The sequence below is a fragment of the Stigmatopora nigra genome, chromosome 1 (genome assembly GCF_051989575.1).
Source record: "Stigmatopora nigra isolate UIUO_SnigA chromosome 1, RoL_Snig_1.1, whole genome shotgun sequence".
NCBI lineage: Eukaryota > Metazoa > Chordata > Actinopteri > Syngnathiformes > Syngnathidae > Stigmatopora > Stigmatopora nigra.
The window spans coordinates 3078747-3091038 of record NC_135508.1 but is presented as its reverse complement, the minus strand read 5'-3'; the positions used below and the strand labels follow the sequence as shown (position 1 = coordinate 3091038).

Genomic DNA, 12292 nt, shown 5'->3' with positions numbered 1-12292 from the left:
TTTAAATTTTATTAATAATTATTTTAAAACTGAAACTAGGCGTTTGAAGAATAATACATCTTCGTGTCGGGAATAAGTATTTTGCACTGAAAATAAATAACGGAGACCGATATCCATGTAAAATACTTGGTTGCAGCCGGTTTTCTGTTCACTGTTTGGCCAAATAATATTCCATTGTAAAGACGCATCATTTACATTGTTATTCCCATTTCCGACCAGAAACTAGTTTCGGACAGTCGACCAGACATCGACGGTAATGCCTGTAATATTATGATTTTTTTTCTTAAAGCTAACACCGTGGCTACGAACCCATCGCTAGCTTGTGTTATTCACTGCTCAGATCAAAAACATAATTAATTAATTTTCTAAATCGCTTATCCTCAAGTGCCGGGGGTGATGGAGCATGGCTCATCCCTATGTATAGTTTGTTCTCCCCGGGCTTGCGTGGACTTTCTCGGGGTACACCGGTTACCTCCCACATTCCAAAGAAAACATGCATGCTAAGCTAGCTAGTTGAAAAATCAAAATTTCCCCGGCTATGATTGGCTAGAATTAGTGTCGAATATGTCAACCTGAAATTACATCTGTATATTAAAACAATTCTCCTTTAAATGCATTTCTTCTACGGTTTCTCCATAAGCTGAATGAATGCCTGCCATTGCTGTGAAGCTGCACCATGGATGAGGAAACTCTAGAGGGCGCCATTTCCACGTACGAAGCCCAGCTACAGCAAGTCGATGCCACCTTAGCCGCTGGTTTGGATCCCTCCCAACAGGACGACCTTTTAAAACTGAAAGATGACTTAAGCCAGCTGATAGAACTCACTAAGGCCAGCTTGCTGTCTTTGCGAAAGAGTCTACTTCTGGCCTCCCTGGAAGGCCCTGGTGGAGTCCTTGCTGGGGTGCCGGAGCCGGACACGAAAGGCGATTTCGATTCCCAGTTTGCCACTTTTTACAGCGAGCTAGGGGAATTTTCCGGGACTCGTTCGGATACGAGAGAATCGGCACAGACGGCGGATGCTGAATGTGAAGATGAGGAGGATGAGGATGAAGAGATAGACACATTGAGTGGTACCAAAGTTAGGGCGCCTTACAGGACGTCGTGGGGGACTTTGGAGTACCACAACGCCATGGTGGTTGGAGCAGAGGCACCGGATGGAAATGAGGCGCAAGTTCGAGTTTTGTATATTTATCCCACGCAGAAGTCTATGAAACCATGTCCGTTCTATTTGGAGGACAAATGTCGCTTCGATGATAATTGCAGGTAACTGTTGTAGTTAGTTCTGTTCCTGTTCAAGAACTCGTATAATAATATTTCCTATTGTTGGTTAGTTCAGTTATTTTGCATCTAAACCAGGGGTGTCAAACTCCCTTCGGTCTGCGGGCCGAATAGAGCTTAATTTGAGATCAAGCGGGCCGGACCAGTAAACTCATTGCAAAATGACATAGAACTAACAATAAGCCCACTTTTTTCCTTTGTATTAGTCACTAATACTAATAACTAGTGCAAAGAATGAGTAAATTATCAAAATGTTTATTAACAGAACTTTCCTTTTACATTATGAACAATATATTATGAACGATAAAATAACATAAGAACATAAATGATTGTCAATTCATGTTGTCTGCATGTACTAAAACACTGCGCCCCTAGCGGATAATACAAGAACTACAAATTTTAAAGAAAATTCATATTTTTTTATACAATGCAGCTTTCTTCCCCGGGCCATACCAAACCACCAGACGGCCCGGATCCGGCCCGCGGGCTGTATGTTTGACGCCCCTGATCTAAACTTACTTTTACATTTTCAAATATTGTCCAGCAAATATAAAAATTTTCAGAATTCAATTTTCAAGACTATTGTCAGTGTAAAGTTAAGTGTTTATTACAAGGGTCTCCAAAGTATGGCCCGCTAACCAGTTTCTATCCCCCAAAAATCATTGAATGTTAACATTGAAGAAGACACTTTTTGAATTACCGTATTTTCTCGCATATAAGCCTTAACTAAAAAAAATGATGATGGAATCAAGGGTACGGCTTATATGCGCATAAGACTTACAACGTTGCTCTACTCTTTTTCACCAGTAGATGTCGGCAAATTAACATGTATTATTTGTTGGTTATTTTCAGTTTTGCAGTAGGATACTGAGACACTGTATTAATCAAAAGCAGATTATTATGATCAATATCATAAGGAAGGTAAAAATTAATCCAGTCATGGTTGGCTTCTTAATAATAATAATAAAAATAATAATAATGATAATAATACTAATAATAATAATAATCGGCTTTGTCCTCATCTTTTCTCGAGTCAATGATGACAAAGCCTATGTCCGATTATTATTATTACTATCATTATCATTATTATTATTATTATTATTACTAGTAGTAGTAGTAGTAGTATTATTATTATTGTTATTATTATTACTATTATTATTATTGTTATTATTATTATTATTATTATTATTATTATTGTTATTATTATTATTATTATTATTATTATTATTATTATTATTATTATTATTATTATTATTATTATTATTATTACTATTATTATTATTATCATTATTATTATTATTATCATTATTATTATTATTAAGAAGCCAACCATTACTGGATGAATTGTTAACTTCCTTATGATATTGATCCTAATAATATGCTTTTGATTAATACAGTATCTCAGAAATACCATGTGCGATGATTTTTCAGTACAATACCATTGTTGACATACTTGGATTGAGTATTTAGCATGTTTTATTCTTGACATTTTTAAGACATACCTTCCTTATTTGTGTGTTTTCATTATGTGAAGGTTTTCCCATGGCGAAGTCGTGTACGTGTCAGAGCTCCGAGAATTTGTGGACTCCGACCTCAGTAACCTCATGGAGGGATCGTCCTGCTTGACCCGACATGATGATGGCATCTGGTACCCAGCCAGAATCACAGGTGCTGGACTCCTTTTGAGTGTTTGTACAAACCAATAGAAAAGTCAAAGATGAATGATTTACAGAAAAAAAATTACTTGGCAACAAATTTGCATGTGTAGTACTCATAGCTCATATGTAAACAGTGTTACTCGCTAAATGGACTCTTGATCAACTACACTTCAGTTTGGTTTTCTGTTTTTGTTAAATTCATCTTTAATTATACTTTAATATAATTATAAAAAAATACAGGGGGCATCTGATTAATAATAAATATTAATTAATAACATTTGAATAGATATGTATATATAGATTAATAATACATTAATAATAAATCAAAACAATTACAAGGTTATTCATTCATTCAATTTCGTAAGCAAAAACAACAGCTGTAACAATCATCGCATATCTGGTACCGTATTTTCGCGACTATAAGGCGCATTTTAAAGTCTGAAATGTTCTCCAAAATAAACAGTGCGCCTTATCATCCAGTGCGCCTTATATATGGAAAAAACAACGAAAAACCACCACTGTCGGATATTTAAAAAAACACAAACGCCTGAACTGAGACAATACAGTTAAATATGCAAATGCCATCTTAGTTTACAAAATCTTCCATCATATAGCTCCTCCCCCACTGCAAGATTTTATACAAAAAAATCCAAAACATCAACAATGGCTGGCTCTAGAGGTGACTGTAAAGTAGTGAGTGCTTCATACCTGGAAGTCAATAGCAATTATCATATTTTCACGACTATAAGGCGCACTTAAGTCTTAAATTTTCTCCAAAATAGACAGTGCGGCTTATAATACAGTGCGCCTTATAGTCGTGAAAATACGGTATTCTAAAATTACAATTAAGGTCGGAATTCCAAAACAACTCCATTGGAAATTAAACAAACAAGCCTCCATTCTGCAAAACAATTCCATAATTATGTGAAAACGAACGTCACAATTTACGATAACATGCGAGTAATCACGAAGGTTGTTGGATAGCCATCACGCTGCATCAGCAATTTCTTTAGCGTCTTTCTAGGTCTGCATTCTGGGGTAAAGGTCAGTCCTATCTTCCAGTAAACAGTAAACATTGAAGAAGCTCTCATTCTAAAATGATTAAATACACACATATATAAATATAATAGTATTACAGAATAACTCCAACAGTTTTATTTTCTTCCCTTTTAGGAATTGAAGATGGCTTCTACACAGTCAAATTTGACTCCTTGTTGCTAAAAGATGCAGTTGTTGAAGCTGACTGCATCATCCCACCACTTAGAGAAGAAGACACAGTTTCTTCTGACTCCGATCTGGATAATGGCGATGATGATGATGATGCGGCTTACGCAAAAGGCATGTATCAAACAGTTTTTATACTCTAAATCCATGCCAATTAGATCTTGTGTGGGCCGGATCATTTTAGATACAATATTTAGATTTTTTTTTAATAAATGGATTAAAAGAACTGGATTAAAATCCCTGAATATTCAATTTTTTTATAGATCTAAAACAATGTTTATTTTAGCATTTTTTTAAATATATTTTTAGATTTTACAAAATTATTTTTTAACAAAAAAAACTTTTCTTTTTTTTTAGAAAAAGCTAAAATGAACATAGTATTGATGTATATTAAATTTCGTGATTTTCCCTGTTTTAAATCAATAATTGTAATTTTTTAATCCTTTAATCTGTGTTTTTAGTTAAAAAATCATTTTGTAAAATCTAAAAATATTTAATAAAAAGCTAAAATAATCACTGTTTTAGATTTATAAAAACTGAATATTCAAGGCTTTTAATCCAGTTCTTTTAATCCATTTATAAAAAAATATATAAATCATTTTGTAAAATCTAAAAATAAATATTTAAAAAATATTTTCGGTTTTCCACTTTAATATTGAATATTATTTTTAAAAAGTGTTTCCATTTGAAATGAAAAACTAATAATTATTAGATGTTTCCCCTTACTAAGAAAAAAAGTACAAAATGATTTTTGAACTAAAAACAGAAAAAATGGATTAAAAAATTAAAATTATTGATTTAAAAGGGGGAAAATCATGAAATGTAATATACATCTATACTCTTCATTTTAATTTAATCCTAAAATATAAAGTCAGCACTCATGATTTACTTTCCCGGACCACACAAAATGATGCGGCGGGCCAGATTCGGCCCGCGGGCCGCCACTTTGACACCTCTAATATAAATACACTGCCATTAGCTCTGGAATTGTTAAACCTGCACACATTTTAGAACATAGCAAGTAGAAATAAAACAACTTGACATATGTAAATATTTTGAATGTCAACATGGTTCAAATTTGTGTTCTTTGTAATTTTTTCAAATTTCCTTCATTTTCTACTCTTATTTCATTTAATAATATAGTTTTGGACTCTGCTGGTGAATCAACGGCAAGTACCAGTTCCTCCTTTGGAGGTTGGGAGGTCCACACCAGAGGAATCGGATCGAAATTAATGTTGAAGATGGGCTACGAATATGGCAAAGGTTGGTGAAAAACGGACTCAAACTACTATGAAGACCCGAATATTAGTAGGCACTAGAACAGGGGTGGGCAAACTTTTGGGCCCGAGGGCCACATTGACTTTAAAAATCTGACAGATGGGCGGGGTCAGCACAAGATACAATACATATAAAAAAGTGCATCCGTTAACAGTACATATGGAACATAAACAGAAAAAAACGACTAAAGTATTAACATACTCATCACTCATCATTCAAGTATAAAGTAAAGTAAAAAGGAATGTATTAAGAAATTTTAAAATGTAATTAAAAAAAAAAAGATAGATGGGCTGTAAAACACCAAAAACAAATAAGAGTACAAAGCTACTGCCACTGGCTTCCGCGTGACAGCGCCATCTTGGGGGGAAAAAAACATTATTTGGACAACGTCGGCGGGCCGGATTAAAAAGCCTAGCGGGCCATATGTGGCCCGCGGGCCGTAGTTTGCCCACCCTTGCGCTAGAATAATAGTAGGTAGTGGAAAATATCCAAAAATAATGTAAAATAATATTAGTAGGCACGAGATAATTACTGTCGAAACAGATTCGATGCATAGAATTCAAGCTATGATGGAATATTTATTATAAAATCATAACAAGGACAATCATTATTATTTTAATCAACAGTTTACTAGTAGCATGAAACAAAATACTATGTCGAAATTCCACAAAATTAAAGTCATGATGATCGATTACATAGGCTACTGTAAAGAAATAATCAACTTTTCGTTCTTACTAGTACTACGTTAGTAAAAAGAGCACGTGTGCTTTACACGTAAAAAGTTAATGACATAGAACAATGTTGCCGCTGCACGGACTTAATTGAGGCAAAAATTAATAATCGTAGGCACCCCAATAAGAACCGTAGCCATGCGAAAATTTCAGTTGTAAAAATAATCGCAAACATATGATTATTCGGGTCTTCATAGTACCATCTTTTCAATTTTTTTAGATGTACCTTCACTTTACTATGTTTACTAAACACTCACAAATGATTGAGAGTCTGAAACATATATTTAAGGTCACATTTGAAATTATTACTGTGGTTTACTTGCCTGGAATAACACTCGAAGGCCAGGTATCTCGTTTTTTATTTTTTATATCAACCCAAAAGGACATTTTGACATTTCCTAGTCAAAGTGAAGATGCTGAATTCAATTTGGAGGTTTTTCGTCTCAGCCTTATGCTTCTTCTTTCCTCGTCACAAGCTGACTCACTGAGCACTGAGGCATAGAACCCAGATTTTTCTACTTCAGGGTTCAATGTGCACTGCATTGTTTCACCAGTCACTGTCAGTAGTAGCTCCAAGCAAAAAAAATGGATTGGACGTCAACAACAATTAACTTTAAAAGATCATTTAGAATATTAAATTATCATTTCCATCCATGCCTGAGCAGTTTTACCATGTTTATGTTTTAAATTTAAAACATTTCATTTTGATCTCAGACCATCTAAATTAATTAATGAACATGTATATTCACATATATTATATTCATGGTAATATACATATGTAAATATGTAATATTGTAGCCTAGGGCTAATTTTCATCTTTAGTCCCTTGTATAGGTTGAAGATAAACGATAACAATTACTAGACTAAGGGTAGGCAAACTTTTGGCACGGGGGCCATATTGATTTTAAAAATTTGACAGATGGGCCGGGTCAGCACAAGATACGATAACATATAAAAAAGTGCATCCGTTAACAGTACATATGAAGCATATTTTTTTTGCTTTTACAAAATGATTTTCGAACTAAAAAGAGAAAAAAAATGATCAAAAATTACAATTATTAATTTGAAAGTTGGAAAATCAGGAAATTTAATATACATCTATGTCTATCATTTTAATTTGATCCTCAAACAAAAAGTCGGCACTCATCATTGACTTTCCCGGTCCACACAAAATGAGGCGGCGGGCCAGATTTGGCCCTGGAGCCACGACTTTGAAACATTGACAAATTTTCAGGTTGTGAAACCCATTGATATGAAAATAAACTGTGATATTAAACATAGAAAAACAAGAATTAAGTTAAGTTATTGACTTTAAAAATTTGACAGATGGGCCGGGTCAGCACAAGATATGATACAAATAAAAAAGTGCATCCGTTAATAGTACATATGAAACATAAACAGGAAAAAAGGATTTAAGTATTAACATATTCATTACTCATCATTAAAGTAAAAAGTATAAAGCACAAAGTAGAGTAAAAAGGAATGTATTAAGAAATATTAAAATGTCATTTCAAAAAAGATGGAGGGGCTGGAAAACACAAAAAACAAATAGTGTGGACAGAGCTACTGCCACTGGCTTCCGTGTGACGGCGCCATCTTGGGGAAAAAATAAAATAAAAAACATTATTTGGACAACATCGGCGGGCCAGATTAAAAGACCTAGCGGACCGGATGTGGCCCGCGGGCCGTAGTTTGTCCATGTCTGATCTATACTCTTCATTTTAATTTGATCCTAAAACAGAAAGTCGAGACTCATGATTGACTTTCCCGGGCCACACAAAATGATGCGGCGGGCCAGATTTGGCCCCCGGGCCGCCACTTTGACACGTGGTCTAACAGCTAGGCTTTAAAATGATTGGCCAAGAGGTTCAGAGATGGAAGTTCACATATGTTAATTGGTGGAATACAGTCTTTTTCTAAGGGAAGTACACAGTCACCTCTAGAGCCAGCCCTTGTTGATGTGTTGGATTTTTTTTGTACAAAATCTTGCAGTGGAGCAGGAGCTTTGTTTTGGAAGATTTTGTAAACTAAGGTGGCATCTGCATATTTAATATTACTGTTCCAGTTCAGGCATTTGTGTTTTTTTTAAATATCTGATAGCGTTTTTGGCTTTCTATATAAAGTTTCAATTAGTTTTAGTGTTGTTTTGCAGGCCAATGACCAAGTTATTTGGCAGTAAATCATGTGTAATATAATCATTTGGTCAAAATATAATTTTGCTGACTCAGGCGTCTTGAAATGGCAATTTAGAAAATGTGTTTGTTATTAGCTTTTTGAATATAAATCCAAATTGTCAGTTTCTGATGACATTTTTTGGGTCAAATAGGACCATAAGGCCGATAATTATATCCAGCTTGCTAGTTAAGGTGAAGCACGTACCTGCTGATTAATGACAAAAGCCAAAAGCTATGTTACATTTATCTAAAAAGCACCTGCTGTCATCGCCATTCATTTAAAGGTCAAAGTTGCAACATGAGGCATTACTCCAATTAGGAATTTCTTCCCCAAGAAACCCATCAGACCAACAGGGCTTGTATTTGATTAACGCTTGACATGTGAATTACAATCCGCTTTTTGTCCAGGATGTCTACAGATAGAGGAAGCTATCAATTTGAAACTATAACATGACAGGGTCAGAAGTTCTAAGACAAGGGTGTCAGACTTGGGTTGGTTTGTGGGCTGCTTTAACGTCAACTTGATTTCAGGTGGGCTGGACCGTTTTAGATATAATATTTAGATTTTTTTATATAAATGGATTAAAAGCCCGGAATATTCCATTTTTTTTATAAATCTAAAGCAATGTTTATTAGGTTTTTTTAAATATATTTTTTTGATTTTACAAAATGACTTTTGAACTAAAAACACAGGAAAAAATGGATTAAAAATGACAATTATTGATTTAAAAGGGGAAGAATCAGGAAATTTTATATACATTTATACTCTTCATTTTAATTTGATCCTAAAACAGAAAGTCGGCACTCATGATTTACTTTCCCGGGCCACACAAAATGATGCGGGGAGCCAGATTTGGCCCCCAGGCCGCCACTTTGACTTTTTTTTTTATAAATGGATTAAAAGAACTGGATTAAAAGCCCTGAATATTCAGTTTTTTTATAGATCTAAAACAATGTTTATCTTGGCTTTTTTAAAATATACTTTGAGATTTTAAAAAATGTTTCTTTAACTAAAAACTCTGAAAAATGATTTAAAAATTACAATTATTTATTTAAAAGGGTGAAAATCAGGAAATTTAATATACATCTATCCTCTTCATTTTAATTTGATCCTAAACCAGAAAGTCGCCACTCATGGTTTACTTTTCCGGGCCACACAAAATGATGCAGTAGGCCAGATTTGGCCCCCAGGCCGCCACTTTGACTTTTTTTTTTATAAATTGATTAAAAGAACAGGATTAAAATCCCTGATATTCATTTTTTTTGCACCCATCAAAGAGCCACATGCGGCTGCCGAGCCATAGGTTCTCTATCCCTAAACTATACTCTTCAATTTAATTTAATCCTAAAACAGAACGTTTATTTTAATATATTTATAGATATTACAAAATGATTTTTGAATTAAAAACTCTGGAAAAAATTATTACAAAATATAACAATTATTGATTTAAAAAGGGGAAAATCAGGAAATTTAATATACATCTATACTCTTCATTTTAATTTGATCCTAAAACAGAAAGTCAACACTCATCATTTACTTTCCCGGGCCACAAAAAATAATGCAGCGGGCCAGATTTGGCCCCCGGGCCGCCACTTGGACAACATAGACAACAAACATCTTGTGTTTTTTTCCGTCCCAAGCCCCATTTATATGTATTACCACGCCGCCCTGCTTGCAACATATCAATCACAAAGAAGCCACACCTAAAAAAACACCCTTCTTTATCATCTACCGCATTCTAAATGCCACCGTGATTTATTACATGGATCGTTACGATGTATTGACAAAGACACGAATACAGATGAAGACCATAAACCCACGCTTTTGTTCTTTCCGTCAGGTTTAGGAAAAACACAGGAAGGCCGAGTCGAACCAGTCATGGCGGTTATGGTTCCTAAAGGCAAATCATTGGACCAATGTGCCGAGTTAACCCTGAGACGAGCCCACGGCGGCAAGGCTAAAGATGGCGAGAAAACGGGCCGACCAAAACGCCGACGAAAACCGAGGGAAAACAACGGAAAGCGAAACACCGTTTTTGACTTTCTGAACAACAAACTTGGCACCAAACAGCAAGATACTTCCGAAGAAACGGTGGAGTCGTGCGCGCTTACCGGCGTGGAGGCTTACAAGGGGTGCAAGAGCACCAAGAGGAGTCTGAACGTTAGATCGTTTCAGGCAGCTGAGAAGATTTCGCAGACGGAGAGGGAGATTCAAAACCTGACGCAAACGCTTGGAAGGCAAACTGGCAGGTCAGTAGTTTACTGTATTATCAGAATTGAGCTTTGATTTACACCACTGGTGTTAAAGTGGCGGCTCAGGGGCCAAATTTGGTCCGACGCATCATTTTGTGCGGCCCGGGAAAGTAAATGATGAGGGCCGATTTTCTGTTTTAGGATCAAATTCAAATGAAGAGTATAGATGTATATTATATTTCCTGATTTTCACCCTTTTAAATCAATAATTGGAATTTTTAATCATTTTTTTCTGTATTTTTAGTTGAAAAATCATTTTGTAAAATCTAAAAATATATTTTAAAACAGCTAAAATAAACATAGTATTGATGTATATTAAATTTCCTGATTTTCCCCGTTTTAAATCAATAATTGTAATTTTTTAATCCATTTTTTCTGTGTTTTTAGTTCAAAAATCATTTTGTAAAATCTAAAAATATTTAAAAAAAAATGCTAAAATAAACATTGTTTTAGATCTATAAAAAAGGGAATATTCAGGGATTTTAATCCAGTTCTTTTAATCCATTTATAAAAAATAAAAAAATCTAAATATTATATCTAAAATGGTCCGGCTCAGATGTATATTATATTTCCCTATTTTCCCCATTTTTAATCAATAATTTTTTGTCAATTTTTTCTTTTGGTGTTTTTAAGTCAAAAAGCATTTTGTAAAATCTAAAAATAAATATATAAAAAATATTTTCGGTTTTCCACTTTAATATTGAATATAATTCCAAAAAATGTGTTTCCATTTTGAAATGAAAAACTAATTATTATATGTTTCCCCTTACTAAGAAAAAAAGTACAAAATGATTTTTGAACTAAAAAACAGAAAAAAATGATTAAAAAATGACAATTATTGATTTAAAAGGATGAAAATCAGCAAATTTACTATACATCTATACTCTTCATTTTAATTTGATCCTAAAACAGAAAATCGGCACTCGTCATTTACTTTCCCGGGCCGCTCAAAATGATCCGGCGGACCAGATTTGGCCCGCGGGCCGCCACTTTGACACCCATATGATCTAAGGTTTTTCTCAATAGCAAATGTTACTGTAATCTATTTGCCATCATTTAGACTAAGTTATATTTAAAACCTATCTAACAGACTCCACCTACTTTTTTTGCGATAAAGTGCTGATTCATTTAAATTTGTGGTAAACATTTTTAATGAGATGCAGCCATTCAAGGTGAGACTTGCTCTCCGTGGCCAACTCATTAAAGAAAGTGCCGCTTGAAAACAAGCCTGTCCTTCCACACCTTTTAATCTTTTTTGTTTTCTGTGTCATAAAATAAAATTTAAAAAAAAAGGGACTCATCTAGAGTGAAGCAGTTGGAAGAAAAACTGGCGGCAGCACGGCGACTTTTGGCTCAGCAGAAAGCCCAAGAACAGTCAATTCTGAGACAACAAAACAAGGCGGATACACATAAGAAGATGACCGAATTCTAAGTTCTCGTCTACAAAAAACTTTGTTTTTTTTAGGTTTTTTTTAGTTGTCAGAAAATGGGAAAGCGACTGTAGGAATTTGGTTTAAGTTCATTGGTCTCTACAGATTTTTTTGGTTAAAATGATGGTTTCTATGTACTATAAACACAATTTAGAGGGTTTTTTGCTGTTTTTTTCTCCCAAACAAGTACGTTACAAACAAATATTCATGATGGATGTTGTGATTTATTAAACATTTGAATTTGGAATTGGAATTTGAAGTGGAGT

The 12292-nt window shown here is 34.3% G+C and overlaps 1 protein-coding gene across 2 annotated transcripts in view; it reads left to right on the top strand.

Annotated features, from left to right (window-relative positions):
• The window catches only part of zgpat (zinc finger, CCCH-type with G patch domain), a 12953-nt gene extending 661 nt beyond the window's left edge, over positions 1 to 12292 (top strand). The window contains exons 1-7 of one of the 2 annotated variants that reach the window (XM_077728477.1): positions 84 to 253; positions 641 to 1263; positions 2813 to 2946; positions 4110 to 4274; positions 5304 to 5423; positions 10185 to 10593; positions 11890 to 12292. In XM_077728477.1, coding sequence (XP_077584603.1) covers positions 677 to 1263; positions 2813 to 2946; positions 4110 to 4274; positions 5304 to 5423; positions 10185 to 10593; positions 11890 to 12028 — 1554 coding nt within the window. In that variant the 5' untranslated portion in view covers positions 84 to 253; positions 641 to 676 and the 3' untranslated portion in view covers positions 12029 to 12292. Of the gene's footprint in view, positions 1 to 83; positions 254 to 640; positions 1264 to 2812; positions 2947 to 4109; positions 4275 to 5303; positions 5424 to 10184; positions 10594 to 11889 lie in introns of those variants that run through there. The other variant, XM_077728486.1, reaches the window with a different exon arrangement.